General features: G+C 35.0%; 1 protein-coding gene across 6 annotated transcripts in view; it reads left to right on the forward strand.

The window, feature by feature from the left end:
- The window catches only part of CSMD3 (CUB and Sushi multiple domains 3), a 1,242,277-nt gene that overhangs the window by 353,192 nt on the left and 862,496 nt on the right, over positions 1-26,589 (forward strand). For all 6 annotated transcript variants that reach the window (XM_027064013.2, XM_027064014.2, XM_027064015.2 and 3 more), the window contains exon 5: positions 14,180-14,387. In XM_027064013.2, coding sequence (XP_026919814.1) covers positions 14,180-14,387 — 208 coding nt within the window. The remainder of the gene's footprint in view (positions 1-14,179; positions 14,388-26,589) is intronic.

Below are 26,589 nucleotides of genomic sequence, written 5' to 3' on the forward strand. Positions count from 1 at the left end.
ACTGGTTATTATTCTTAGAAGAGTGTTAGACAAAGTTCAAGTGTCTCTTAATAAAATGATTTACATCTACCCCTGAATGATAAAATCAAGGGGTCAATAAGCTTGAATTGGAGGGGGAAATACTCTAATTTTACAAGAAATCATTCAAAGTCCACTTATAGTCAGTGATATCCTCCAAAAGCATTCTCTTCAATATCATTTAAGAGATTTTGGCCACCCATTGATTATCAAGCCTATTTCTAAGCACTGAAAGTACAATGATAAGAAAAATATACATTGTTTCTGTCTATACAGGGTCACATTCTTACTGTTTAAATGAGCCTATCATCATAAAATAAATTTACAGAGTCGCTCAAATTTACAATTTTCCATTTTCAAGTAAACTGGGCTCAAGTTCTTAATTTTGGATTGGGTAAAACACTCTTTGAGATTTATAACAATGAACACAGGTCATAAATGACTTTTTAGTTTTCAGGCCTACGAGGTAGAACAGAGAGAAAGCATCTCAAAAATACATCAAATTTATTTATTTAATTGTTTATTGATTTGGGGGATGTAGAGAGAGAGGGAGAGAGAATCCCAAGTAGGCTCTGTGCTGCCAGAATCTGACATGGGGCTGGAACTCACGAACCATGAAATGATGATCTGAACCAAAACCAACAGACCCTTCACCAACTGAGCCACCCCAAAGCCCCTCAAATATACATCAAATTTAAATCCGAAAATGAGAATTCTTTATTTCTGGAAATTTTCTGTAAAAATGCATTTGACAAAATGAGTTGCAGCGGGGTGAATTTACAGTAGGACCGTGTTGCAATAGTAAACAAATGTTCACAGTTGTTCGATATATATTTATTTGTCACCCATGCAATATCCATCAGAGGTGTGGTGACCCCTATTGATCTTATAGTTATTGCCAGCTGTGGTTATTGTTATCTTGAGAGGTTTGTGAATTAAGATTGTTTAAGGCCATGGTAAGGACATTGATGTTATTCCAAATTCATGGAAAACCATTAAAAACTTTCAAACAGGGGAGTATGTATGACATCTGATTTCCATTTTTAAAAGGTATTCTAAGCTTCCCTGTAGAAAGTAATATAAAGGATAAGAAAAGAACATAGGTTTTAAGTTGTGGTCTATGTCATTCCTATGCTGGGAGGAGGTCAAAGGATATTTTTAAGGACCAGCCTTGGATGTGACTTAAGGCCCTTTTGCCCAATTCCCATTAGACAGCATTTAGCTTGAAGGCACTATCCTAAAATCCTGGGTGCTGGTGATATGCAGTCTTGCTGAGGAAACAAGAGCAATAAACATCATGATATTGTTTCTGCTTAACAACATTTCTAATCAGAATTTGGATGCAAAGGTTTCTTGTATCTGAATAACTTTCTTCTGTTTTACTAGCCTCAACCACTGCTTTAAACTCCTACAGTTTCTAAGAGCTCCGCCTCCAGCTGAGAATCAGTAACCCCTCCTACTGAAATTTACGTAATCAATAACGATGAAATAAACAAAGATTTTAGAAAGAGGAATTGCTACCACAACTAGTTAATATGTTTTATTAATATTAAAGATTTCCCTTCAACAGTTGAATGGATGTTGAAAAAGATTGAGCTCAATGACCTAGATTGCAGAATTGACAGTGTATCTGGAGGATAGTTGAAATAGAATAGATGTTGTCATCTTGGGAGAAAGTATAGATTATAAAAAGAGCAGTAGCAGCCTGTTATGAAAATAACTGGCAGCGGAAGAGGAGGCAGTGGGATGATGGATAAGAAGTGGTTACAGGGATGCTTGGTTGGCTTGTGCAGTTAAGTGTCCAACTTTGGCTCAGGTCGTGATCTTGTGATTTGTGAGTTTGAGACCCTGATCAGGCTCTCTGCTGTCAACGTAGAGCCTGCATTGGGTCCTCTGTCTTCCTCTCTCCTCTTCTCTCTCTCTCAAAATTAAATATTTAAAAAAATAAGGAGAAAGAGAAATAGATGGGTACAAGTGTAATCAGAAAAGTATTTCAAAAAGAAGCCAAAACAAAGGAGAGTTTTCAAAAGGAATGAGTTAATAATCACGTTACATGCCACAGAGAGGCCCCTTAAAACATATTGAACATGTATGTGTTCTTTAGGAGATCAATGGTGAAGGTAGGAAAAGGGTTTCAATAGAGTGTGCAGAAAAACAAGATTGCAGTCAATTAAAGGATGACTAGAAGGTAAGTAAGTAGAGGCATTAAACAAAGGTAAATTTTCTGAGGAATTTGAAAAGGGAAGAGGGGAAATTGACTGTCAGGAAAAGATGGTTAAAGAAAAATTTACTCTAAAAAAAGGGGAAAAAAAAGAACAATTCACTCTGACTTGCACTTTGCGGGTAGGGGTGTTGGCTTCACTTGTATTTGGGCGTGTGGGATGGTGTTGGAGACTGATTTATCAGCTTAAGTGATCCCAGGTGGAGTGAGGACCTGGCATTAGGCAGAAGATGGGGTCAAGTACCCAAGTGAATGGATTCAATACTTTGCAGGAGAACTAGTACAGTATTCTTGATTCTAGTTAGGCATTAGAATCCCCTAGGGACCTAACAGGAAAAAAATTGCCCTACACTGGCGTCATTATTAACCGATTAATTAAGAATCTTGGCATTTACTCCATTGTCAATCAATTAAACAAGAATTTGGGGGTAAAGGATGAATAATAGGCATTTTAAAATGTTCCTCACATGTTTCTAACGTTTAGTTTATGTTTAAACAAAGTTGATAGAATTTGGGAAATTTGGAGGGAATGAATACCCTAAATATACTACTCACTTTTGAAAATGGAGTAGCATTAACAGTTGCCTTCTGAGAGTAAAAAGCATTAACGCGTGTGGGGACTCCAGGAGTGCGGTGAAGATGAAAAAGATGGTGTGAACAGGACAGGGATTTTATAAAAGAGAGGAACTGTGATGGTGTCTGCTTTTCCCTGAAACCGTAGTTCTCAAATTACAAATTTCTGAGCTCTTCCCTACACCGACTGAATAAAATCCTCTGGGACCCAGCAATCAATGTTTCAAGCCCATGAGATGGGGCTCATTCATGCTAACCTTTGAGAACTGCTGACCAAGCCAATCATGAATGTCTGCATCACCATCTCAGGGAATTTAGGAAGAGGTGGGCCAGATTTGACCCGTCTCTTAGAGATTGAGGGGATACCCCATGATATATTTACCAACTTGGACAGAGATGTGTGCTTTTGAGTTATTTTCCCTTTTACTTCATAATGCTTTTAATTAAAATAAAGCATGTATACAGACAAGTCATAATTCACAAGGGTATAGCTTGGTGAATTTTCACATAACAATACAGCCTTGTTACTATCACCCGGGTCAAGAACAGGATATTACCAGAAAGTCAAAAATCTCTGGAACACTAACACTCCCTCTCAGTCACTATCCTGTCCTTCCCTGAAAGTGAATATTCTTCTGTTTCTAGCACACACATTGATTTTACCTATTTTCAGTTTGAAAAAACTGAATCTTACTGTATGCACTCTTCAACCCATATTCTTCTTTGTGAGATTGATTATATTCTTGAATGTAGTAGTTTATTTTTAGAGACACTGATACATTATAATACTAAACTACTCTCTCTTTATTCTGTTCCATTAGTTGACTGGCCTGTATTTACTTTTAATTCCTAATTGTTTTGATTAGTGTAGCTGTATGATAAGTCTTAATAAGCTTTATTTTCCTCTTCACGATTGTCTTAATTATGCCTAGCTTTTTTTGCAATTCTAGATAAATTAAAAAATCAGCTTGTCAATTTAAATACATGCATACATACACACCAAAATTTTCATTGGGATTTCAGTAAAACATAGATTAATCTGAGGAGTACCAACATTTTTAGATTGTCAATCTGAAAGCATAGAATATGTACTAACATTGATTTGTATTTTTTCTCAAAAATACAAATAGAGCTTAACTCGGGCTTTTCTTGCTTTATTAGTTTTGTTTCTAAATATTTGAAATTTTGTCCTATCAGAAATAATATTTTTAAAATTCCAGCGTGTAATTGTTCAGTGCTGAAATATTTATGTTAATGCCTGTATATTAGTGATCTTGCTAAATTCACACATTATGTGATATATTTTGTCTGGTGATTGTCTTGAATATGCCACATTTATAATTCAGCAAATAATATTTACAAAAATTTTTTCAAAAGGGGGGCACCTGGGTGGCTCATTTGGTTAAGTGTACAGCTCTTGGTATTGGCTCAGATCTTGATCCTACAGTTTGTGAGTTCAAACCCTGCATCAGGGCTATCAGTACAGAGCCTGCTTAGGATTCTGTCTCTCCCTCTCTCTCTGCCCGTCCTCTGCTTATACACTCTCTTTCTGAAAATAAATATTGAACAAATACATATATGTATATATATACACACATATGTACATATATACATACGTACACACACGTGTGTATATATATGTGTATATATATATATAAAATTCAGCAAATAATAAAGTTACATTTTATTGAATTTAAATATGCAGAAAAATCTAAAACATAACTCACTTCTACCTTGTGGGTGCTGAATAGCAATAAGCACTTTCCAGTTAAGGTCTCCTTTCAATTATGAAGCTTTTGCCATGCAACATACATCTTGTTCTCATTCATTCATTCATTCATTCATTCTCAAGTTAGTTAACATACAGTATAGTCTTGGCTTCAGGGGTAGAATCCAGTGATTCATCACTTACATACAACACCCAGTGCTCATCCCAACAAGTACCCTCCTTAATGGCCATCACCCATTTTTCCCATCCCCATCAACGCTGTTTGTTCTCTGTGTTTGAGTCTTTTATGGTTTGCCTCCTTCTCCATTTTTATTTTATTTTTCCTTCCCTTCCCCATGATCTTCTATTACCCTAGAAGATTGCTGTGACCCAGCAATTGCACAACTAGGAATTTATCCAAAGGATACAGGAGTGTTGATTTGAAGAAGCACGTGCACCCCAATGTTTATAGCAGCACTATCAACAATAGCCAAATTATGGAAAGAGCCCAAATGTCCACCAACTGATGAGTGGATAAAGATGATGTGGTATGTGTGCATACACACACACACACACACACACACACACACACACACACACACAGTGGAATACTACAATACTACTCAGTGACGAAAAACATCAAATCTTGCCATTTGCAATAACGTGGATGGAACTGGAGGGTATACTAAGTGAAACAGAGAAAGACAGACATCACATAATTTCACTTGTATGTGAAATTTGAGAAACATATATCTTGTTCTTAAATTTTATTTGGCAATTTCTCTCAGTTTTCTACTTAATTTTGACTTTTGCTCCAATAACCATACTATTCCACTACTTTGAAATAGTGATATATTCCTTATATTCTCTTTCTATTCTACTCAGATCAAATCTAATTTTATGATCAGTTCAAATAATTATATTTTACTCATTTACCTATTTCATACTTAATTCAGTACATGCAAATAAACATCTACTCTATGTAGATCTTTTTTTTTTTTTTAATAATAGAGGTATGATGTGAACTAAAATAAGTACCATCCCTATCTTTATAGAGTTTACAGATTAGAGGGAGACAGAGATTTCAAATATCTATGTGGGGAAAAGTCTCTTATCAACATGTGGCCTCTAAGGTCACATGGGGCACAATATCCAGACAACATAAGGAGAAAAAAACAATGCATGTGATCTTGTGGGAGGTTTTTATAGGCAAAGCTTGCAGTGGTAGCTGATGTCTATTCACCAGAACACAGTTACATCGCCGAGCCTAGCTAAAGGAGCACAGGAACATTTGCCCTGGTTGAGCAGCTGCCTCCACTCCAGTTACAACAGCACATGTGAAAGTGGAACAAAAGTTTTGGTGCTTAGGTAATTGTCTCTGCCACACCAGAATGCCAAAAAACCTTTGCCTCTTTTATCAGTGGTTTTTAGTTTTCACCACGTTTGGAATTTATTGTTTGGCCATTATATCTTCAAATAGTTTTCTGTGCTTCCTCTCTGCTCCACTACCTTTTGGAAATTCAGTATTGTTTATACCTGCTATAAGGCCCATTGAACAATTATTTTCATTTATAATAATGCATATTTTGTCTCTTAAGGTTTTATATGGTTATACTATATATCTTCCCTTCCTTCCTCACTACATTCACTGTATTCACTTTTTTCAGTAAAGGGCTATATCATGAATATTTTAGTCTTTGCCTGGTACATATGGTCTCTATCATATATTTATCTTTGATTCTAGTTTGTTTTTCACCTGTTTTTATAATTCCTTAAAATTATGAAAATCATGCTGGGCTCTTAGGCAATACAAAAACAGGGTGCAGGCCATGTATAGCCTGAGATGTAGTTTGCCAACCCTTGCTTTAAATAGAAGAAAATAGTGATAATTCCATCATCTTGATCATTTTTGTTCAGTTTCTATTGAATAATAGTTCTTTTAGTAAGGAGTCATATTTTGCTGCTTCTTCAGGTGGCTACTTATTTTTTACTAGATGTTGAACATTGTAACTTTTAAGTTATTGAGTGTCTGGATTTAGTTATCATCGTTTAAAGAATGTTGAGTTTTCTCCTGATACAAAATGAAGTTACATTTGGTGCAGTTAGTGTCTTCTGAAGTTTATTTTTAAATTTTCTTAGGGAAGTTTTAGAGTAAACTTTAGGGATAGTTTATCATCTCTAATGAAGTTCGTTCCTTCTGAAATTTCTTCTGAATACTCTGGTTATTTAAAAAAGGAGCTAGGAATTTATCCAAAGGATACAGGAGTACTGATGCATAGGGGCACTTGTACCCCAATGTTCATAGCAGCACTCTCAACAATAGCCAAATTATGGAAAGAGCCTAAATGTCCATCAACTGATGAATGGATAAAGAAATTGTGGTTTATATACACAATGGAATACTACGTGGCAATGAGAAAAAATGAAATATGGCCTTTTGTAGCAACGTGGCTGGAACTGGAGAGTGTGATGCTAAGTGAAATAAGCCATACAGAGAAAGACAGATACCATATGGTTTCACTCTTATGTGGATCCTGAGAAACCTAACAGGAACCCACGGGGGAGGGGAAGGAAAAAAAAAAAAGAGGTTAGAGTGGGAGAGAGCCAAAGCATAAGAGACTGTTAAAAACTGAGAACAAACTGAGGGTTGATGGGGGGTGGGAGGGAGGAGAGGGTGGGTGATGGGTATTGAGGAGGGCACCTTTTGGGATGAGCACTGGGTGTTGTACGGAAACCAATTTGACAATAAATTTCATATAAAAAAATAAATAAAAAAAATAAAAAGGAGTCTCCACCCTACCTGGAGGAATTTGCCAACTATTCAAGCCTGTGTGTTCTCTTGGAGCCATTCAGCACAAAGATCTTTGGTCTCTCTTTGCCAGTCCCTATGGAATTTCACCCTTTACGTGTATATTTGCTTGTATTTAGCAAATACCCAAGTCATTATGTTGCAGGTTTTGTGAGTTCTTTTCTGCAGAGCTCTCTCTCTGGAATCCTGTCTTGCTACGATGGGAACATCATGCTTCCTGAACATCATGTTCTACTTATAGTCCTGGTCTCTGGTCCTGAAAGTGCTTCTAGATAGAAAGCCAGGCAGTTATAGGACACTTACCTTCACTCCTCTCCTTTCTGGAAATCACAATTCTGTATGGCCCTGGTGCAATGTTAAAAAGTTTTATTTTTCTCAGTTTTTATTATATGTTTTTTTTAAGAAAAGCATGTAAATTTGCTCCCTGTTATGCCATGGCTCCCTCTTTTTTTAAAAAAATGTTTATTTATTTTTGAGAGAGAGAGAGAGAGAGAGAGAGAGAGAGAGAATGAATGAGAGAACATGGGATGGGGAAGGGGCAGACAGAGAGGGAGACACAGAATCTAAAGCAGGCTCCAGGCTCTGAGCTGTGAGCACAGAGCCCAATGCGGGGCTTGAACTCATGGACTGGGAGATCATGACCTGAGCTAAAGTCAGACGCTTAACTGACTGAGCCACTCAGGCACCCTTGTCATGGCTCCGTCTTGATTTAAAGATTTCTTTCCTCCAAGTCTTTAAATAATTTAAATAATCATTGAATGAATGCTTTTTTTATTTCTTGGAAATTTTAAGCTGAATATTTAAAAAATCCACATATTAATTACTTAGTGCGTTCGTTACCTTACCCTCTTATTTCTAAACATGTCTCTTAAGAAGATAAATTAAGAAGGTAAATTAAGGCAAGATACTTTCTCCAAAGCATATTTGAGTATTTAGGGTACTTAGGAATACACCCTCAATGTTGAATGCCATTATGCTTAGCTTTCTTTCCCTTTCTGTGAGGTGTTCATCTGGATGAACGATGAAGGCTTTTCTTCAAGTTGTTATACATCTCTGATGAATTTAATTTTATCTATTTTGGTATGAAAGCAGCTGAAGGAACCGGACTGAGAAATGAAAATGATAACAACCCTTTAATTTTCTCTATAATCACCAAAAATCTACTTCTCTTTTCCTTAAAACATGGAACAGCATTATGTGTTGTGCCTTGAAAAACATAAAACCACCATTCTAGAAGATGTACAATTTAACTACTCTGTTGCTCAGTTTTCTTCTCTATGAGAAAAGTGTTTCTCCTTAAGTACAAAGATCCATAAGGCTGAACCATGAAATGCAAACAGGGAGAGGTATAGAAATGAAATGGTTGCTCTGTGTATGTAATACAATGGATAATTTATTAATGTTATTGAAATAGTTTGTCAATTAGGAGGTACAACAGTGATGTCTGCCTTCAAAGGAACAAGAATCCCCACATAGATGTCAGTTTTTCTTGACTACTAATGGAAGATTGAGATTTAGCAAGGGAGAGTTGCAAAAGCTTTCCCATGATATAGTCTGGTATTGGATTGAATGCTTAGCATCTGGAATTCACCAAGTGTACACATTTTCTACAATTTACAGTTAATTTCTCTTTTTTGATAAACAAGTCTATTTCCTATCACCCCTGTACCCCATCCCTAAGCTATTTCAGAAGAAGCCAATAGCAGGGCAGAGCACAGTATGAGATCAATATCTGAAAAGATGTGCTACAGAAAACTGTTTTAAGTGTTTTTTGTTTTTGTTTTTTAGTTTTTTATCCTGTGTTTTCTTTTTTTTTTAACTGTCCTATTTTGGAGCCGTTCCAATTTACAAGATTTAAATGAAATGTATGGTCTCGTACTCAAACCCCAAACAAGCTCTGGTATTTTCAGTATCTCAATGTGGGTCATAGAAATTAAAAGCAAATAATTTAATTCTTAGAAAAATATTGAACTTTTTTCTTAATATTTATACTTCAATACAATGAATTTTGATTTTATTTGGGACTTTTCTCCCTGCTCTACAGGTAAGAGATTAAAGGGATCGTTTACTAAGTTTATGTAAATTCAGTTATTTTAAAATTCAGAAGTGGAAGTTATTTGATGATAGCTTCATAAGATTATAAACAAGGAAAATTAATTTTAATAGAATTTGATTTTAAATGCCATAATTTTTATCAATAGATTTGAGTACATTAAGAACTTAAGAGAGAGTTGATAGCATTTTCCCCAGACAATTGGAGTAAGTCCTAAGTCAAAAAGATTATTTTTTAAAGTGCTTTTTCTTAAAAGACCAAAATGTGCTCAGTGATTTTATTGGCTGAATTGGTTGTTTTCTTCCTGTTGTACAATAGATTGATTCTGGGAGCTTCTTAACATACAACTCTCCATCATACAGCTTATGTATACATGCACGTAGTTTTTAAAGTAGCGTACTTTAAATCTTATAACCTATACAACTTTCTTAGAACAAGAGCAGAGTAACCACCAACCTTATTATTATCCTCGATATTCTTTAAATAATAAGCAACTACATTTTGAAGCCAACATAACTTCTAGTTAACTACAAGAGAAGTCTAAGATATTTAATCACATTGCTTTACTATTTAGGTGAAAAAATATTGTTGTTAAAAACAGGCCTAAGAGGAGTATTCCAATTTATTTTATCATGATGCTATTTATTCTTACATACCTCCAAAGATCTAACTAATCTTTTGAAGATACTGATATAAAAATATGCTAAGACACTGAAAAAGAAGAGATTGTTTATCTTTTTGAAGGCAATAAAGCATGGAAAAAAATTGCCCGAACTCGTGATTCAGCCCCCTAATGTGATCCTCTATTTTCCCCTCTGTCATCTCCAAAGAGCTGTCAGAATATTTTCAACACCCAAATCCAATCATGTCATCTCTGCTGAAAACCCATCAGTAACTTTCCATTTCTCTGAAGAAACTCCATAAGCTTGTCAGAAAAGTTCAACCACGTCTAGCCCCTATTTGCCCTTCCAACCCTATTTAGTACCACCGAGCCCCTCACTGTCTTGGCAACAGCACACGGATTTCCTTTCTGTTTGGAGAATGCCCATTTCCTCCAGTGGAAGTGTCAGTGCACCCGCTGAGAACACTTTTCATTCTGCTTCTCATCTAGTTAATGACTGCTGTTCACCCTTTGGGTTTCTAATCTAGCATCACTTCCTCAGAGAATCTGTTCCTGAATGCCCTAACTGGTTCAAAGCCCAAATATATAACATTAGTACTAAATGCTCCTTCTTCCCTGCCTGGCAGAAATGTAATTTTAAGTGTTTGTTTTCGTTTGTTTAGAACCTCACACCCTAATTGTCAGAATGCTCCATGGGGGCAGAGGTTACCTTAACTTTTGATCATCGCTGTAGCCTGAGAGACTAACACCATTCCACTTTGTACCTTATAGATCTCAATGGATATTTCTTGAACATATGACCAAATGAATTGACTTTAAAACCCGCAGAAAGTTTGTAAAAATAACCAGTATGATCCCATGTGTGTCTGGAGTCTGTTAAGAAATGGTTCTCTTGAACAAACTTTGTGAATCCTGCCCTTTTTGTGAATTGTCGGACAGAAGATGTTGCAGACAATACAAATCAAACAGGAGGATGTGATGGCCGAGACAGAATGATGCGGAAGGAACTCAAGGACCAACTCACTTTGACCAGTGACCAGGCAATATTACTTAGCAGAGAAAGCATAGCACTGGATTTAAGGGTTTCATAACTTATTCTAATGCTGCCTTTCAATTGTTCTAACTCCGTTATAAAATAAAAATTTTGGTTTAAGTAATGCATTCTGCTATAACAGTTTATGATTATAGAAAATGTATTGACTTTTATAAGTATTGTATTAAATCTAGGCCAAATCACAATATAAGGGTTATAATGTTCAGATAGGGCTAACTATTGTATATCTAACATGTACTAAAAGCAACCTACCTATTTCACAATTTTGTCGCATACTGATGCTCTGTTAGTCTCTGTAGTAATAAAGAGATCAAACAGAAGTACTGAACAAAGAACTTGATACAAGAATTGGTAAGAGCATTGGTTTCAATGCTGGAAGATCTGAGTTCCCACCTTGTTTTCAAGTGCAAGGCACTCATACTTTCGAGTTGAAATTATTTTGCTGTAAAATAAAAATTTCCCAAGGAAGAGCTATTTTACAAGTTGTGCTCCATCTCATGTATCAGGAGTTTGGGTTGATTTCTCTCTTCTGTGAGGCTACATTGAGGAACTTCAAGGAAACCATGCAGAGAAATTGATTTGTATGCCCTGTAGCTTTGGGGACACAGTGTATTATTATTAAACCATGGTTGAAATACTTAAATGTCGATTATAAAGCCATAAGGCTGCAGTTGGGGAGAAACTGCATTTCCACAGAGGATGAATAAATGAGGTATGTTTTCATTTGACCAAATGAAGTATTTTTGTGCTGGAGTTCTGGTCTCGAATTGTCTTAAATCCTGCCCAAGAGCCCCACCTGGAAGGATAAGCATTCATAGTTGGAAAGAGATGGAAGTCTATTATTCTATACCCATGGTATAAGTGAGAAATGTAGGCAGCCAGACAGACACATTCCCCCACAACAAGGGAACTGATTGGGACACCTCTGAGGATCCCATGAAAAGACTCATGAGCATCTTTCTTTAATCATCTGCCAAAACCCTTGCAAATGGCACCAAATCAGTGTCAGGCAAATAGAAAGATTCATGTCCCCTAATCCCTTCTACTCCAAACTCTAGGAGGAATCACAGAATGCTCAGTGTGTAGGGGTGGATGAACAAAAATGCTAAGAGGGAAAAATTGGAAAGAAGAGACCACACCTCTGTCTTACCTCTGCCCCATCTGCCATAAGTCCAAGCTAGGTTGAGCCAAGAGTCTTAATCCAGTGAAGTCAGTTATTTTTCATGTGGGTAGGACTAGGCATATTAATCAATGAACTGAGATTCTTGAATGAAAAAAGATTTTTTTTTCCTTTCATCTGAATGTCAACTACAATGTCCTATGTTTGTCTAATATTGTACCTAGAGATGGGGAAATAAGTATCTCACAGAGCTATGGTTTGAATAGGTTGTGTACTAGTTATTCTACAAATATACGATAGTGTAACATTTTATTTCCAAAGTACTACTCAATCCTGGTATTGGTCCTGAGAAGACAAAGATTAGAAGTAATTTGAGGTCGGGGCTGGGGGAGTGCAGGATATGTTTACCAGAGGTTAAAGTAAAGGTATTGAGGGAAAATACTGTGTGTTTGGGGAAGAAAATTGTAGTAATGTGTTTCATAGTCTAGACAGGATGACAAGTTCATTCCAATTACCCAACATATTTAAGAGAAAGGTCATGCAATAAAAATAAATATAAGTTTTACAGTAGTGGGTGATAAAAATTAAATATCTTTTAAGAGCAATGTACTTATGCTTTGAATTACGGGGTTAAATGGATAGTGTTAGAAAGAACCTAATGTTATTTGATGCATACAGTGTAATACTAACGTTGTCCCTCGTACGAAAGCATTTTGCTATTCCTAGACCATTGAGAGGTTAAATAGGATGATGTCCATCTCTATTTATTAAAGTTATGGAGTATTACATCATAGATCTGGTCATGATAGAGCCAGAGTTTTTCTCCCAACATTTGATTTGAATTGATGGAATTTTCTGAGTGACTCAAGAAAGCAACAAAAATCTTGAGACAATTTATTGAACAAAAAACTAATAACCTGTTAATTTGAATGTCCTAAACACTGTTGTAAAACAAGGAAGTTTATCTTATATATCTCACACTAAACACAGATGGTCATGTAACCCCTCTGTTAGAATACACCATTGGGCAAAGGTAGACTTGGGGAGAACCTATGACCTCTGAGAAATGGGGACCTTAGGTCCCAATATAAAGTTAGTAGAAAATTTATTTATAGTATTGTATACACATATATAAATATGTAGCAAAATAGGTTTACATTATTTAGTGGAGTTACAGGGAATATGTTATCAAAGATTTTAGTTACTATATTATTTCTCTCTAAAGTTTCCTGGATATATGATGTATTATTTAAAAAGTGTTCATTTAATTATTTATTTTAAAAGAGCAAGTGAGAGCAAATGCCTGCAAGTACAAGCAGGGGAGGGGCAGAGAGAGAGGGAAAGAGGATCAATCTCAAGCAGGCTCCTGCTGTTAGCACAGGTCCTGATGTGAGGCTCGAACACATGAATTGTGAGTTCATTACCTGAGCCTAGATCAAGAGTCAGATGCCCAATTGACTGAACCAGCCAGGTGCCCCTGTGATGTGTTTTTATTTAACATTTAATTTCACACTTTCAATAGCTTTCAAATATGCCACCGACAAAAATTATATTCTCTCTTAAATTGTTTCTTTTTTTTGTATGTACCTACATTAGAAAAATAAAAACAAAGCTCAGCCCTACCATAAACCTGTCCAAAGTGATTAAAGATTTTGTATGACAAACCTTAAGAATGGTGTTGCTTTTGTTTTATTCATCACCTAATCAATGAAAAGAAAATCTTGGTCTTATCCTGAGATCTACTAGCACTGTAGATTTTTGACTTGCTTTCATTGCTATTTCAACTAATGGTTATAACATTGTCAAGACAGGGTTTATATTTATGTATGGGCTGAAAATGTTTTCATGGACTTCTCATTTTATTTAATCTCTACTAGTACAGTATGCACTTGGTGTCACAATATTTGGACTGCTATATTTATCCAAAAATGTTAACGGAATTGCTTTAATTGCACTTCCCTTAATGACTTATAACTGAACATCTTGTTCTTATTTTCACAGCTGAAGACGCATGTGGAGGAACAATGAGAGGATCCAGTGGCATCATTTCAAGCCCTAGTTTTCCTAACGAGTATCATAACAATGCTGATTGCACTTGGACCATTGTAGCAGAGCCTGGAGACACAATTTCACTCATATTTACGGATTTCCAAATGGAAGAAAAGTATGATTACTTAGAAATAGAAGGTTCTGAGCCACCTACCATATGGTAAGTAGTTTCTGTTCTAACCTAACATTGATGCCATCGCCTGAGGCAAAGAACAGCTGTGTATGGGTCTTTAAAGGTTTTGTTTTTTAAAAAGAACTTATAGTTACAGAAAAATTATTAAGGGGCAACTGTCAGAGCTGAGGGATACTTTTGAATATAAGGGTACTGATATATTAAATAAATTGGAATTCTGAAAGATGGAGCTCTCCATTATTATCAATTCATTAATTCATTCAATGGGTTGTAATATTCATTATCAATTAAAAGTAATGTGACTTGGGCACCTGGGTGGCTCAGTCGGTTAAGCGTCCGACTTCGGCTCGGGTCATGATCTCACAGTCCATGGGTTCGAGCCCCGTGTAAGGCTCTGTGCTGACAGCTCAGAGCCTGGAGCCTGCTTTGGATTCTGTGTCTCCCTCTCTCTCTGCCCCTCCCCTGCACATCCTCTGTCTCTCTCTGTCTCAAAAATAAATAAAAAACATTTAAAAAATTAAAAGTAATGTGACTTTATCACAACATGCATAAGGAAAGGAAAGTTGTTCCTAATGTGAACTTAAGTTATATTCTTACCATGCCAGTCCATAGTTGGTGATTCCTTTCCAGTTAACTGTATAGTCTTGGAAATAATTTGCCTTTGTTTCTGTAGATAGATCTTTTTCTTAATCTGTCATCTGAAGGCAAAAAACTAATTATTATCTGGGTTAGTATGGTCTTTTTTTTTATAGACTTCAAGCCATGGTCTCATGAAAACTGTAGAGTTTTCAGAACATTATTTTAAAATGTAATATTTTTAGAAGAAAGTGTTTCATTATACAGTTAAAAATGATACACTGATATGAGCAAAGTATAAAGTAGATTATGAATCAGTAATTAAGTGAGGAACGATACGATTGGTATAGTGAGGTAATAGGTAAACATGAGACCTGGAAGGGCCTTTTATACCAAGTAAAGGATTTGATAAGAACGAAGGGAATTTATTAAAGTGTTTTGTCAAAAACAATTATATGAAGAGGTTTGAAATTTCAAATGATTTTTCTTACTAAGTGCAAAGATTGATTTGAAGTGGGTCTCCGTTAGCTGGAAGCTCATTTAAGAGGTGATTGCTGTAATCCAAGAAAAAAAGCATGGTAGCCTGCATTAGAATGGTATTGATGGAAATAAAGAAGTGGAATAAGTTAAGGGATATCTAAGGAGGCATAATGAAGAGGACTCTGGTGGATTGAAGAGTGGTAAAGAAGGTGATGTTTAAAGAAAACATCATTTTCTGACTCGCACAAATTGGTAGAGAAGGTCGCGATATTCAGTGATTTGAAATTGTTGAAGGAAGGTCAAATTTGGAGTGGGAAGGGTATGAATATTAAGAATTGTTATATATACAACATATGTAAATATAAATTATTATATAAGTATAAATTGCCATCTAACAGACAACTGTGTCTGATGGTATGGTTCAGGTGTTCTGCATAGAAGCATAAATGATATGTAGTTGATCTCTAAGGTAATTGAACCAATCAACATCAATAACATGGGATAGCTGGAGATAGGTCAGAATGAGATGAGAAGGAACCAGGACTGAGTCTGAGCACCAACAGCATGAAAGGCCCAAGTTTAGGGGGATTATCCAGCAAATACACTGTGGAAGTGCATTTAGAGGGGCAGGAAGACATCTGGGAATGAGGTATCACACAGGCAAGAGGAGGGAAATGTGAAGAAAGAGGAAACAATATTGATGCTGAAAGGACACTAAGTAAATGTTTAAAAATAAAACAAGTGTATTTATAGCCATCTGGGCTTTGGCAAAAGTACCACCTGTCTGTCATCTTACACATTCCTTTGAAGATAAGACAAAAGTAACACACTAGCTATACCTACTTTGCTTTGTATTTGCTTGTGTTTTCCTCTACCCTCAGGCTGTGAACTCTCAGGGTAATATAACTTTAACTCTTCCCAGGATAATTTCATGCCCAGGTCATTGAAACTCAGTAGAATCCTGGTTGAAAATTAGAGAATTCAAAAACACTTGTTTTAGAAAGACTACTTCTAGCATAATACATATTGGAGTCATATTCAGGTGGATGAAAATGCTATGAATTTTCCAATAATGATACCATCTTTTGGTATGCAAGTGATCCCATGAAAAATCTAAGGTTTTAAACTCCAAATGCATTTGATTACTAGATATAATGAAGGAAATTAGGAAATAATGTTTTGTAGTACCTGTTTCTTAGTTACCACTAAGCTCTAGAACAAACGCATTTTCTGTGGGGATCATAATATCCCCATTCATGTTCATGTAGTCACTCTCTTTACAGATCGTGTGTTCTTTATGCTTCTGTATGAACATCTATTTGTATGTTTCTGAGTTTCTAGAACAATGTAGCTTGTCCAATAATAGCATCAGATGCACAAATTGCTCTTCTCTGAATTTTCTAATTAAATGACACTGGGCTACTTAATTCCTTCTTCCTCAGGAAGGAAACAGTAACTTAAAAATTTAATGTTTTACTAGCTTTTAAAATTAGTGTTACAGTAAATGTTTAGGTAGACTTGTTAAAATCCTGATTACATATATAATATGACTCCAGAAGGTCATTTAGCAATTGGCAAGAAAATGATACAAATGCCCAACCTGTATTGTATTTCTATAGATGCCAGCTTAAAGATGCATATTGTCAGTAAATTATTATTGTGTATAGCCACTTCAGCATCATAAAACAGTTTTCCTTTTAATTATAGTAGTTATGGAATTGATGTGTAAAATGATCTGTGAATAATTAAAATAAAATTTTAAATCTAATCCTAGCCCTCTAATTCCCTTAAATCCTTTAATTTTCTCATATCTTTTTAAGATATGGTCATCAAAATGAAAAATTATATTTCAGGTGGTATTACATTGGTTCTTCTAATGCATTGTTCATATAATATTTTTAATTCATAGTAGAATTCAAAAGAGAAATGTAAAGTAATGCTGAAAGGGAGATATTCACATTCTTTTCGTTAAAATTACAAATGGTTCCTTTGACTTCAGGTCCCTCATTGAGGGACTGGGGACTTGCCATTGGCTACCGTTCGTTAAATTTTTTCCTGAAATGTAGGCAGTGAGGCATCTGTGTTGGACTTTGGCAACATAGACTAAGCCAACACAATAATGGTGTTGCACAGAGAGTACTATCAATTAGCCAATGCCTCTCTTACAAGGTGTGTATGCTAAATCTGTAAGTTTTGACTTGTTAAACAACACTCAACATCACCACTGCTTGATCCAACAGGAATGCAGAGGATCCAGTTAATTAATACTGGATGATAAAAATTTTATGAGGCTCAACCAATGTCAACTGATTCCCTTGCAGCAAAATGAAAAATCACATAGCACAAAGAAACTTCAATTCTAGTTTCAGCTTTGACTGATTGTTGGTAGCTAGGTAAGATAACTGGATAAGTTATGTCACCTTCTTAGAACTCAGTTTTCTCTTCTGCAACATCCAAGGCTTTTCTTAACTCTAATATTATTTGGCATTATGCTTAGGTACTAAAACAGGGGCCAGGAGGTTGGACGTAACTATATATTGCCTTATTTACAAAGCCTCGGCTGTAGAGTTGGATTAGGTACTCTTTGAAATTGTTTCCAAACTTAATCTCTTTAGGTTCTTACTAGATTCCCATTCATTCAGTGTTCATTCAGCAATGACTTATGGGGTATTCATTGCATGGCAGGCATTGTTTTTGGTACCCAGCAATCAAAATAGTGGAGAGGCTTGCTCCTGCAGAATTTATAAAATTTATTTATAAAAGACAATAAACAGTAACCACTATAAATAAGTTAATGACGTACTCTGTCTACAGAGTGATAAGAAAGAAAGGGTGAAGTAGGATAAGAGAGGTCAGGAGAGCAACCATGGGATGATGGAAGTGTAGGTAACCTAAGTGAGAAGTTGATATTTGAGCAAAGTCTTAAAGGCAGTAAGGAAGTTAGACAAGCAAAATCTCAACAATAGACATTCCAGGCAGAAATACATTTAGAGCAAAACACATAATTTAGAGTGGGGCTCATTGTGTTTAAAGGAACAGCTAGTAGATCATTGTGGTTACAGAAGAATTGCCATGGGTGAAAGTGGTAGAAAAGAAAGACAATGGAGCCCAGCTTTTGGTCTAAGTGAAATGTGGAGTATTAAAGGGTTTTGAGCACCTTAGTGGTCAGACTTATGTTTTAAAGGATCACTCTGGCTGCCATATGAGGAACAAACACTAGGAAGGAAAGGTAGAAAAATAGACATTATTTGCAGTAAGCTAGGTAAGATATTGTAATTGTTAGAATTATAAAATAGCAGTGGAGGTGATGAGAATGGCTAGATTTTCTAGATAAAGTGAAGGGAATTTCCTAGCTGATGAGATGTGAAATTCAAGAAAAAGGAGGAGCAGGGGTGCCTGGGTGGCTCAGTCGGTTGAGCGTCCGACTTCAGCTCAGATCATGATCTCACAGCTTGTGAGTTCAAGCCCCACTTCGGGCTCTGTGCTGACAGCTTGGAGCCTGGAGCCTGCTTCAGATTCTGTGTCTCCCTCTCTCTCTGCCCCTAACCCACTCACATCCTGTCTCCATCTCTCTCAAAAATAAACATTAAAAAAATTTAACCGAAAGAAAGAAAGAAAGAAAGAAAGAAAGAAAGAAAGAAAGAAAGAAAGAAAGAAAGAAAGAAAGAAAAGAAAGAAAGAAAGAAAAAGGAGCAACAATAGCTTTAAGAAGCGAGGACAGCTCTAAGGTTTTTGAAGGCATAACAGGATGCAATATCCACTGATATTGAGAAGGTTTTTTTTTTATAAAACCTTTTTTTTTTTTTTGAGAGAGAGATGACAGGGAGCTGAATTCTGGACACGTTAAGTTTGAGATGGCTAATACACGTTCTGGTGAAGATTTCAAGGGAGGCAGTTGGGTACACAAGTCTTAGTTCAGAATTAAAGGTATGGGATAGAGATCTAAATTTGGAAGTTTAGAGTTAGAAGTGATTGTTAAACTAAACTAAGAAAAGAAAAGGTTAACAACTGAGCTCTGGGACACTCCAAAATTCAGGAAAACTAGGAAGAACAAGTAAGAGTTTGAAAAGGATTATCGATGAGCTAGGAGGAAAACCAAGAGCATATGGTTTCTTAGAAACCAAATGAAGAAAATACATCAAGGAGAAGGAACTGATCAATTGTGTCAAATTTGATGATCAGCTAATAAGATGAGCTCCAGAACTGTTCATTAGATTTCATAACATGGAGATAATTGATTACTGTGATGTAAGGAGTTTTGTGGGTGAATGTCTTTATCAGAGAAGAGAAATTGCAGATACTTAGTACAAATAAGCCTTTCAGCAAGTTTTGCAAAAAAAGGTGAACAAAGAAATAAGGCTAAAAGAGAAAGTAGAGTCAAAATAATTTTTAGATTTAGATTTAGTTTTGGGTTTTGGTTTGTTTATTAATTGGGAGAGATAAAACCATATGTTCATGCTAATGGGAATGACCTACTAGAGTGCAAAAAATTGGTGATGGAGAGTGGGGAGACTTGTTAAAGCGAAAAGTGAAGGTAATGAAAGTAATACTCCCTTTTAAAAAATCTGTTTGTGGGGTTCCTGGGTGGCTCAATGAGTTAAGCGTCCCAACTCGTGGTTTCAGCTCAGGTCATGATGTCACAGTTCATGAGTTCAAGCCCTGCATCGGGCCATCAGCGCAGAGCCTCCTTAGGATTCTCTCTCTCTCTCTGCCCCTCCTGCTCACTCTCTCTCTCAAAAAACTCTTGTTTGTGAAAGGAAGGAAGGTGGGAAAAATCAGTCACTAGAGAGTGAGGAAGATCAAGAAAATGAAGATTAATAGGTCAGGCTGGGGACTACTCCATGACAGAGGTTTTATGAGAGGAGTTTATCAATTTGGAAGCTCCACATACAGAAATAAAAGAGTAAAGTGTTGTTATCAAAGACTGGATCCAAGAGGAATGAATGGTTAAATATCTCAGATTTAATAATTATAATTTTTTAGATTACAGAACATACATAATACTAGAAAGGTCAGAAAGACAATTGTATATTGGAACCAGAGGAGAAATGAGTTTGCTTTGTAAGGTGCCACATTGAGGGTTAAGCTGGATTTCCACAGAACATGTCTGTGTCCACCCCGGAAGTTGGAAATGTGTAACTCAATTATGATATTATAACAATATATTATAACACATATAACTTAATATTATATATAATTTAATACTATATTACATGTAACTGTATTACATGTAACATATATTAGAAGTCATAAAAATTGAAGTATTTGTTAAAGTCAAGGGAATGAATACAGTTATCAAAATCAGAATATGAGTTAAAACATATTCAGAGCATATGGCATAGGAACACCTCTTTAAATTAATTTCATTGAAATTAAGGATGCAATAAGGCATACGGTATATTTTTAAGTCATTTATACACATTTGTTGATATTTATTAGGTAGTTAAAATAATGCTAAACATTTAAATTTGAACTGGTAAGATTAGTCATAATTTCAGTTGTCTGGTGACTCCCATCCAAAGATGTTTCCTTCCTTTGTGCACTAGAGCACTTCCTTGCCTACTAAAGGGTGTCATGCCCATGATTTTATTAACTCTTTTCTACACCATCAGTTTTTCCTCTGTGATTGATCAGTTTTCAACAAGCTGTAATGTGGTTTGTCCCACCATTTCTTTAGAACTATCTTTTCCAAAATGACCAATGATATTATAGTTCCTACTTTGGCACTTACCTCACTTGATTTATCTGCAACATTTGACTTTGCTGGTCATCTCTTCTTTTCTAGAACAGCCATCTCCCTTGTTATTGTGAAGTCATTTCTTGTACCTTTTGTTGTTACTCACTGTGTCTTTTCAGACCCTTTTGGGGGTTGGGGCTTTTCTTTCTTTATCCACTCTACACATGTTGGTGTCTTCCCAGCCTTGGTCTGTTTTTCATTTTTCATTTCTATTCCCTTTACTGTGGAATTTGCATGAATTGTCATGATTTCAATGGTCTTTTCTGATGTGTATAATTGTTGTCTTACTTTGTTTCTATTTGTATCCATACCTTTACTAAAACAACAGAATCTTAAGGAGAGCTCATATCTAAACTTATACATAATGCCTAAACTGCCCATTTCACACCTTAGGTATTTCATATATTTGTGAAATGAATACATAATTTTTGTCCTTTATAAAAAAAAAAAGCAGATCACTTGACCATCTGTTTTCACCTGTTTTCCAAAGTGATTATACTTGATTTGATCGCAGCCATATGTATTAGTTTGGATTAGGTTCAGGTATAAAAAAGAAAAAGTGAAAAACAAACACCAACAGGCTTGAATGAGATACAATTGTTTTTAAATGTAAAATTCTGGAGGTAAATATACAAGCCATTTATGAATACCCCTGGCACCAAACACTTGGGATGCTTTCTTATTACCCTTCTATTTGTAGGTGACCTTTATTCCAAAGATCATTTCATGTCTAAATTGAGTCCAGAAAGTAGGAAGGAAAGGTCAAAGAAAGGACCAAACGGTACTCTTCAACTTCTTTGAAGGTTCTGGTTGCTGCCCTACATTGTTCTGTTACATTTTATACTTCTGTTTATATTCATTGGCTAAAATTTTGTTACATAGACACTTGGAAATAAGAGACCCAAAGAAATATAATTCTTATTCTAGGTGGTCTTTGCCCAGCTAAAATCCTATTATTATGAAAGAAAGGGAAAAATATTAGAAGAAAAGTAGAAAAGTGTTGCACTGTTTTTACTTATACAGTCCCTCCCTCCAGAGAAAACCTGAATCTATTGGCATTTTACTTAAAAGTATGTGCATGCCTATACTGATATGTATTGATACAGATACATACATGTATATGTATATATGAATATGTATATGTGTTATATACAGATATAGATACAGGTATATAAATATATATAGAAATATATATATACCTGTATATACATACATATGTGTATATGTTTCACTTATATATAGTATATATGTATGTATTTTATGTGTGCTAACACTTCCACATTTAGTAGTATTTTTCAAATGGTGTTTTTGTAGTATCTATATCAGAGTTGTCTGTGGTGTCTGTTAAAGTACAGATTTTCCAGCTCCCACACAAATCTGTTGATTTACGTTCTGTAGGCATGGAATCAGGAAATCTGCAAACTAGGTGATCCCAATGCATTGCTATAGAAATTAAAGCAATACAATTAATCAATACTGAAACTATGTTATGTAACTGTCCTGTGAGCATCCCACAGAGCTGATATATTTTGAACCACTAAAAATGTTGAAGGACAAATTAACATGATATATCAAGCTAATGAAGCTAACTATGTAATACATATACATATGTATTTGTTATAAACTTATGCAATGAATAGTACAAAGATTGTGCTAGTGGGTCAACAAAGTTTCTAACTAATCACGATAAATTAACCAGAGGAAACTGGCCATAATCTTGATTCTGCAAAAATAAATATCACAGACACTAATCCTATTAAACAGGTGTTCCTGTTTGCTCCCTTCTGACAATTATTAGTAGGCTAAAACATGCAATAAAGCTATGGTTCTGTATATTACTACTTATCCATAGGGGTGAAGTAACTTGATTAAATATCTATTATGATTTTATAATTTTGAACTACCTTCTTTTTATTGTGATAAGAACATTTACCATGAGATCTTCCCTTAAAATTTTAATAGTAAAATACTGCATTGTTAACTATAGGCACAATGTTGTATAGAAGATCTCTAGAACTTATCCATCTTGCATAACTTAAACTTTATATTTGCTGCATAGCAACTCCCCCATTCTCCCTCCCCCATCCCCTGGCAAATGCCATTCAACGATCTGCTTCTGTGAATTTGACTGTTTTAGATAGTTCATATAAGTGAAATCATGCAGAATTTGTCCTTCTGTCACTGGTTTATTTCACTTGGCAGAATGTCCTCAAGGTTCATCCATGTTGTCCAATATACCGGGATTTCCTTCTTTTCTAAGGCTGAATAATATCCTTTGGTTTTACCACATGTTCCTTATCCATTGTTCCATCAAGGTAAATTAGGTAAATGCTTCTCTTTAGGTAAATTAAATAGAATGCTCATAAAATGATAAGATATTACAGCCAGGAGGGATTTTAAGGATTCAACTGCCCTGTTTTCCCCTTTGAGGGAGATGAATCCTGAGACTCAATGTATGTATGTTGAAAATTCATTCAAAATGACAATTGAGATACTCAAATACTTGCCCCAGTGTACTTTTTAATGAAATTACCTCTTGTTATTGTGCATACAACCAGGACTTTCTTAAAATATACTTACACGTACATACACACATACTGTATATTAGTAAAACATTATAAAACCTGAGAGTTTGTCATATAAATATTTTAGTACATATTGTGTTTTTAAATATAGTCTTAAGTTATTTTACACTGGGTTGATGCTTAAATATAATTTTGCTGTAAAGAGTTAAAAATTATTCTAGATATCTGAGAATGCCTAGTATGTTTAATCTATCATTTTAGTACTTTTAAATATATTTTTTCTGCCTTAAGGGAGACTCATTTGGGATTGTAGCATGAAGAGGTAATGTATATAAGTCTTGATCATCCATGGAAAAAAGAGTTACAATAGATGCTACAACAGAGTTATATGAATCAGGAATTAGCACAAATATTTTTACTAAGAGAAGTGTTTTCAAAGGTTTCTAACAATCAGTTCCATTTAAAAGCAAACTGTCATTTTTTTATTTTTTTAAGATGCAAAACCTTTTGTTTTTGGAAGTAGCCATGTCTTGAACATATTAATAATTATACACACACACACATATATATACATGTATGTATATATTTTAAAATATATAATTGTTATTTGTACATGTTTGTGACAAATTTGAAGTTATCCTTCTAATTATTAGTGTGGAGAAGAAAAATCCTTTAGTGATGTTTTTATACCTTTAAGAACCAGACCTTAAATTCATGTTTACATCTTTATTAATTTATTTATTTATACAATAAATTGTATTTCCAAAGAGTCCCTCTCTCCAAAGAAGTAAATGAGTGCCTATTCTGTTTTTAAATTGAAGAGTAAATTTAACTAAAATATTGTAGTTATGGAGTGTGTTAATTAAAGATCTGTGTTAACTTCAAAGGGAAAAACATGTCTGATTACATGGTTCTTGTGTAATTTTTCATAAAGACTATAAAAGTGTACATATCTCTAAAGTTAAACCAGAACTCTAGTATATGAAATTTAGACTAATTTTATGATCTTATTTAACCCATAGAAATCAAACGCCATCTTGTTTGTCTCTGTTATCCATGAGGACGTCCCAGTATCCTTTGATCTCCTTACCTCTTCTCTAATAAACAGCTCCTATGAGTTTAACCAGAGCTACTACAATTCCCAAACTCAATATTCTTCTTGCTTACTCTCATCATCTGTTTTTTTTTTAATATCACCATAAGTTCTAGTGCTTCCCATATTCATTTCCATTTAATTTATTAACCTGTAACTTAGGAGGCAACACCACTCCATTTTGTCAAGAGCAAGGTGTGAAGCAACAGATGTGTCTGCATGTACCTTCATATGTGTGCTGACCAGAAATTGAGATACACTCTTTCTAGTGGTTTCTGTTTTTTCCTTGATGAAAGAGGCGACGCCATCTGCTGAAAGTGAGAACAGGTGATAGGCTAGGATATTTGAAGAATGGGATCATTTTAAAATATCTTTTGTGGAGAATGGGAAAAAAACAACAACAAAAAACCCAAGCAACTAGGGGAATCGAAGGATTGGTTGGCAGTGTTTTGGATCCAGTTGGAATTTTACAAGGTGAATTTGTAGTGGCAACAACTGGTGAGCTTTCATATTTCTAGAACACTACTTAGCAACTTAGATCCAAGTATAAAAAGAAAGGCAATGGCATTTCAGTTTCATGTGATGTCAGGATAATAGAGAAGGAAGTCTTGATAGAGCATAGCCTGCAGAGGGAAAGAAGTGACTTTGAATAGAGTTTGCCTCTTCTCAGTACACAGGTTTTTATGTCTAAGTTTTCATTCATTCGTTCGTTCATTCATTCATTCACTTAAGTATAATTGAAATACAATGTTACATTAGTTTCAGGTGTACAACATAGAGAATTCAACAATTCAACAACTCCATACAAAACTAAATCAAAACTTCAATGAGATACTACTTTGCAACCTGTCCGAATGGCCAGAATTAAAAAGATAAGAAATATCAACTGTTGATGAGGATGTGGAGAAAAAAAGAGCCCTTGTGCCCTGTTGGTAGGAATGTAAATTGGTACAGCCACTGTAGAAAACGGTCTGGAATTCCTCAAAAAATTAAAAACAGAAATACCATATGATCCAATAATTCCACTAGTAGGTATTTACCCCAAGAAATTATCCATAAGTTTTATCTCTGAGTTAGTATATGGCATTTATTCCTGAAAGCTTGCATAAAAAGAAACAAATGCTAATTGGGCATCTAAAAATCTGTGAAATGCAGTATGAGGTTTTAATGATTTATAGAATATCATATGCTGGTATATATGTGTCTAATACATATATAGCTTAGATTAAGTTTTTAAATAAACTTGAAATATGTCAAATTTCTTCATTTTGACAGGATATTTTTCTGAATTATTTCATTCTTGTTAAATAATATGAAAATACAATTATTGATTTATGCAATTCTTTTGAAAGTTTCCTTCAGTAATTTTATTCACTCTCTAACATAATTTCCATAGAACTAGCCTGTGTCTAAATTGATTAATTTTCCTTATATAGCAAATGGTTTTATATCCTTCAAAAACTCTTAGTAGCAAATGTTTATCGCAAAAGTGCTTTGATGCCACAAAGTTCAAAATAATTAGCCATTCCATATGGAATTATTTACAACAAAACTTTATAAAGCATAAAAGTTAAATCTTAAAACCTATTTTTCAACAGACTTCTGGGCGAGCAGTAGAAGACTTTGGTTGTAAGTCACACTTCTCTGCAATACTGTCTCTGCTTCAGTGACTTCTTTTTTGCTCAGCATTCATTTTCTGTTCAATAGAACTTTCCACATTAACCCACATGTTTTTTTTTAAATTTTTTTTTCCAACGTTTTTATTTATTTTTTGGGACAGAGAGAGACAGAGCATGAACGGGGGAGGGGCAGAGAGAG

The sequence above is a fragment of the Acinonyx jubatus genome, chromosome F2, assembly GCF_027475565.1.
Source record: "Acinonyx jubatus isolate Ajub_Pintada_27869175 chromosome F2, VMU_Ajub_asm_v1.0, whole genome shotgun sequence".
NCBI classification, from domain to species: domain Eukaryota; kingdom Metazoa; phylum Chordata; class Mammalia; order Carnivora; family Felidae; genus Acinonyx; species Acinonyx jubatus.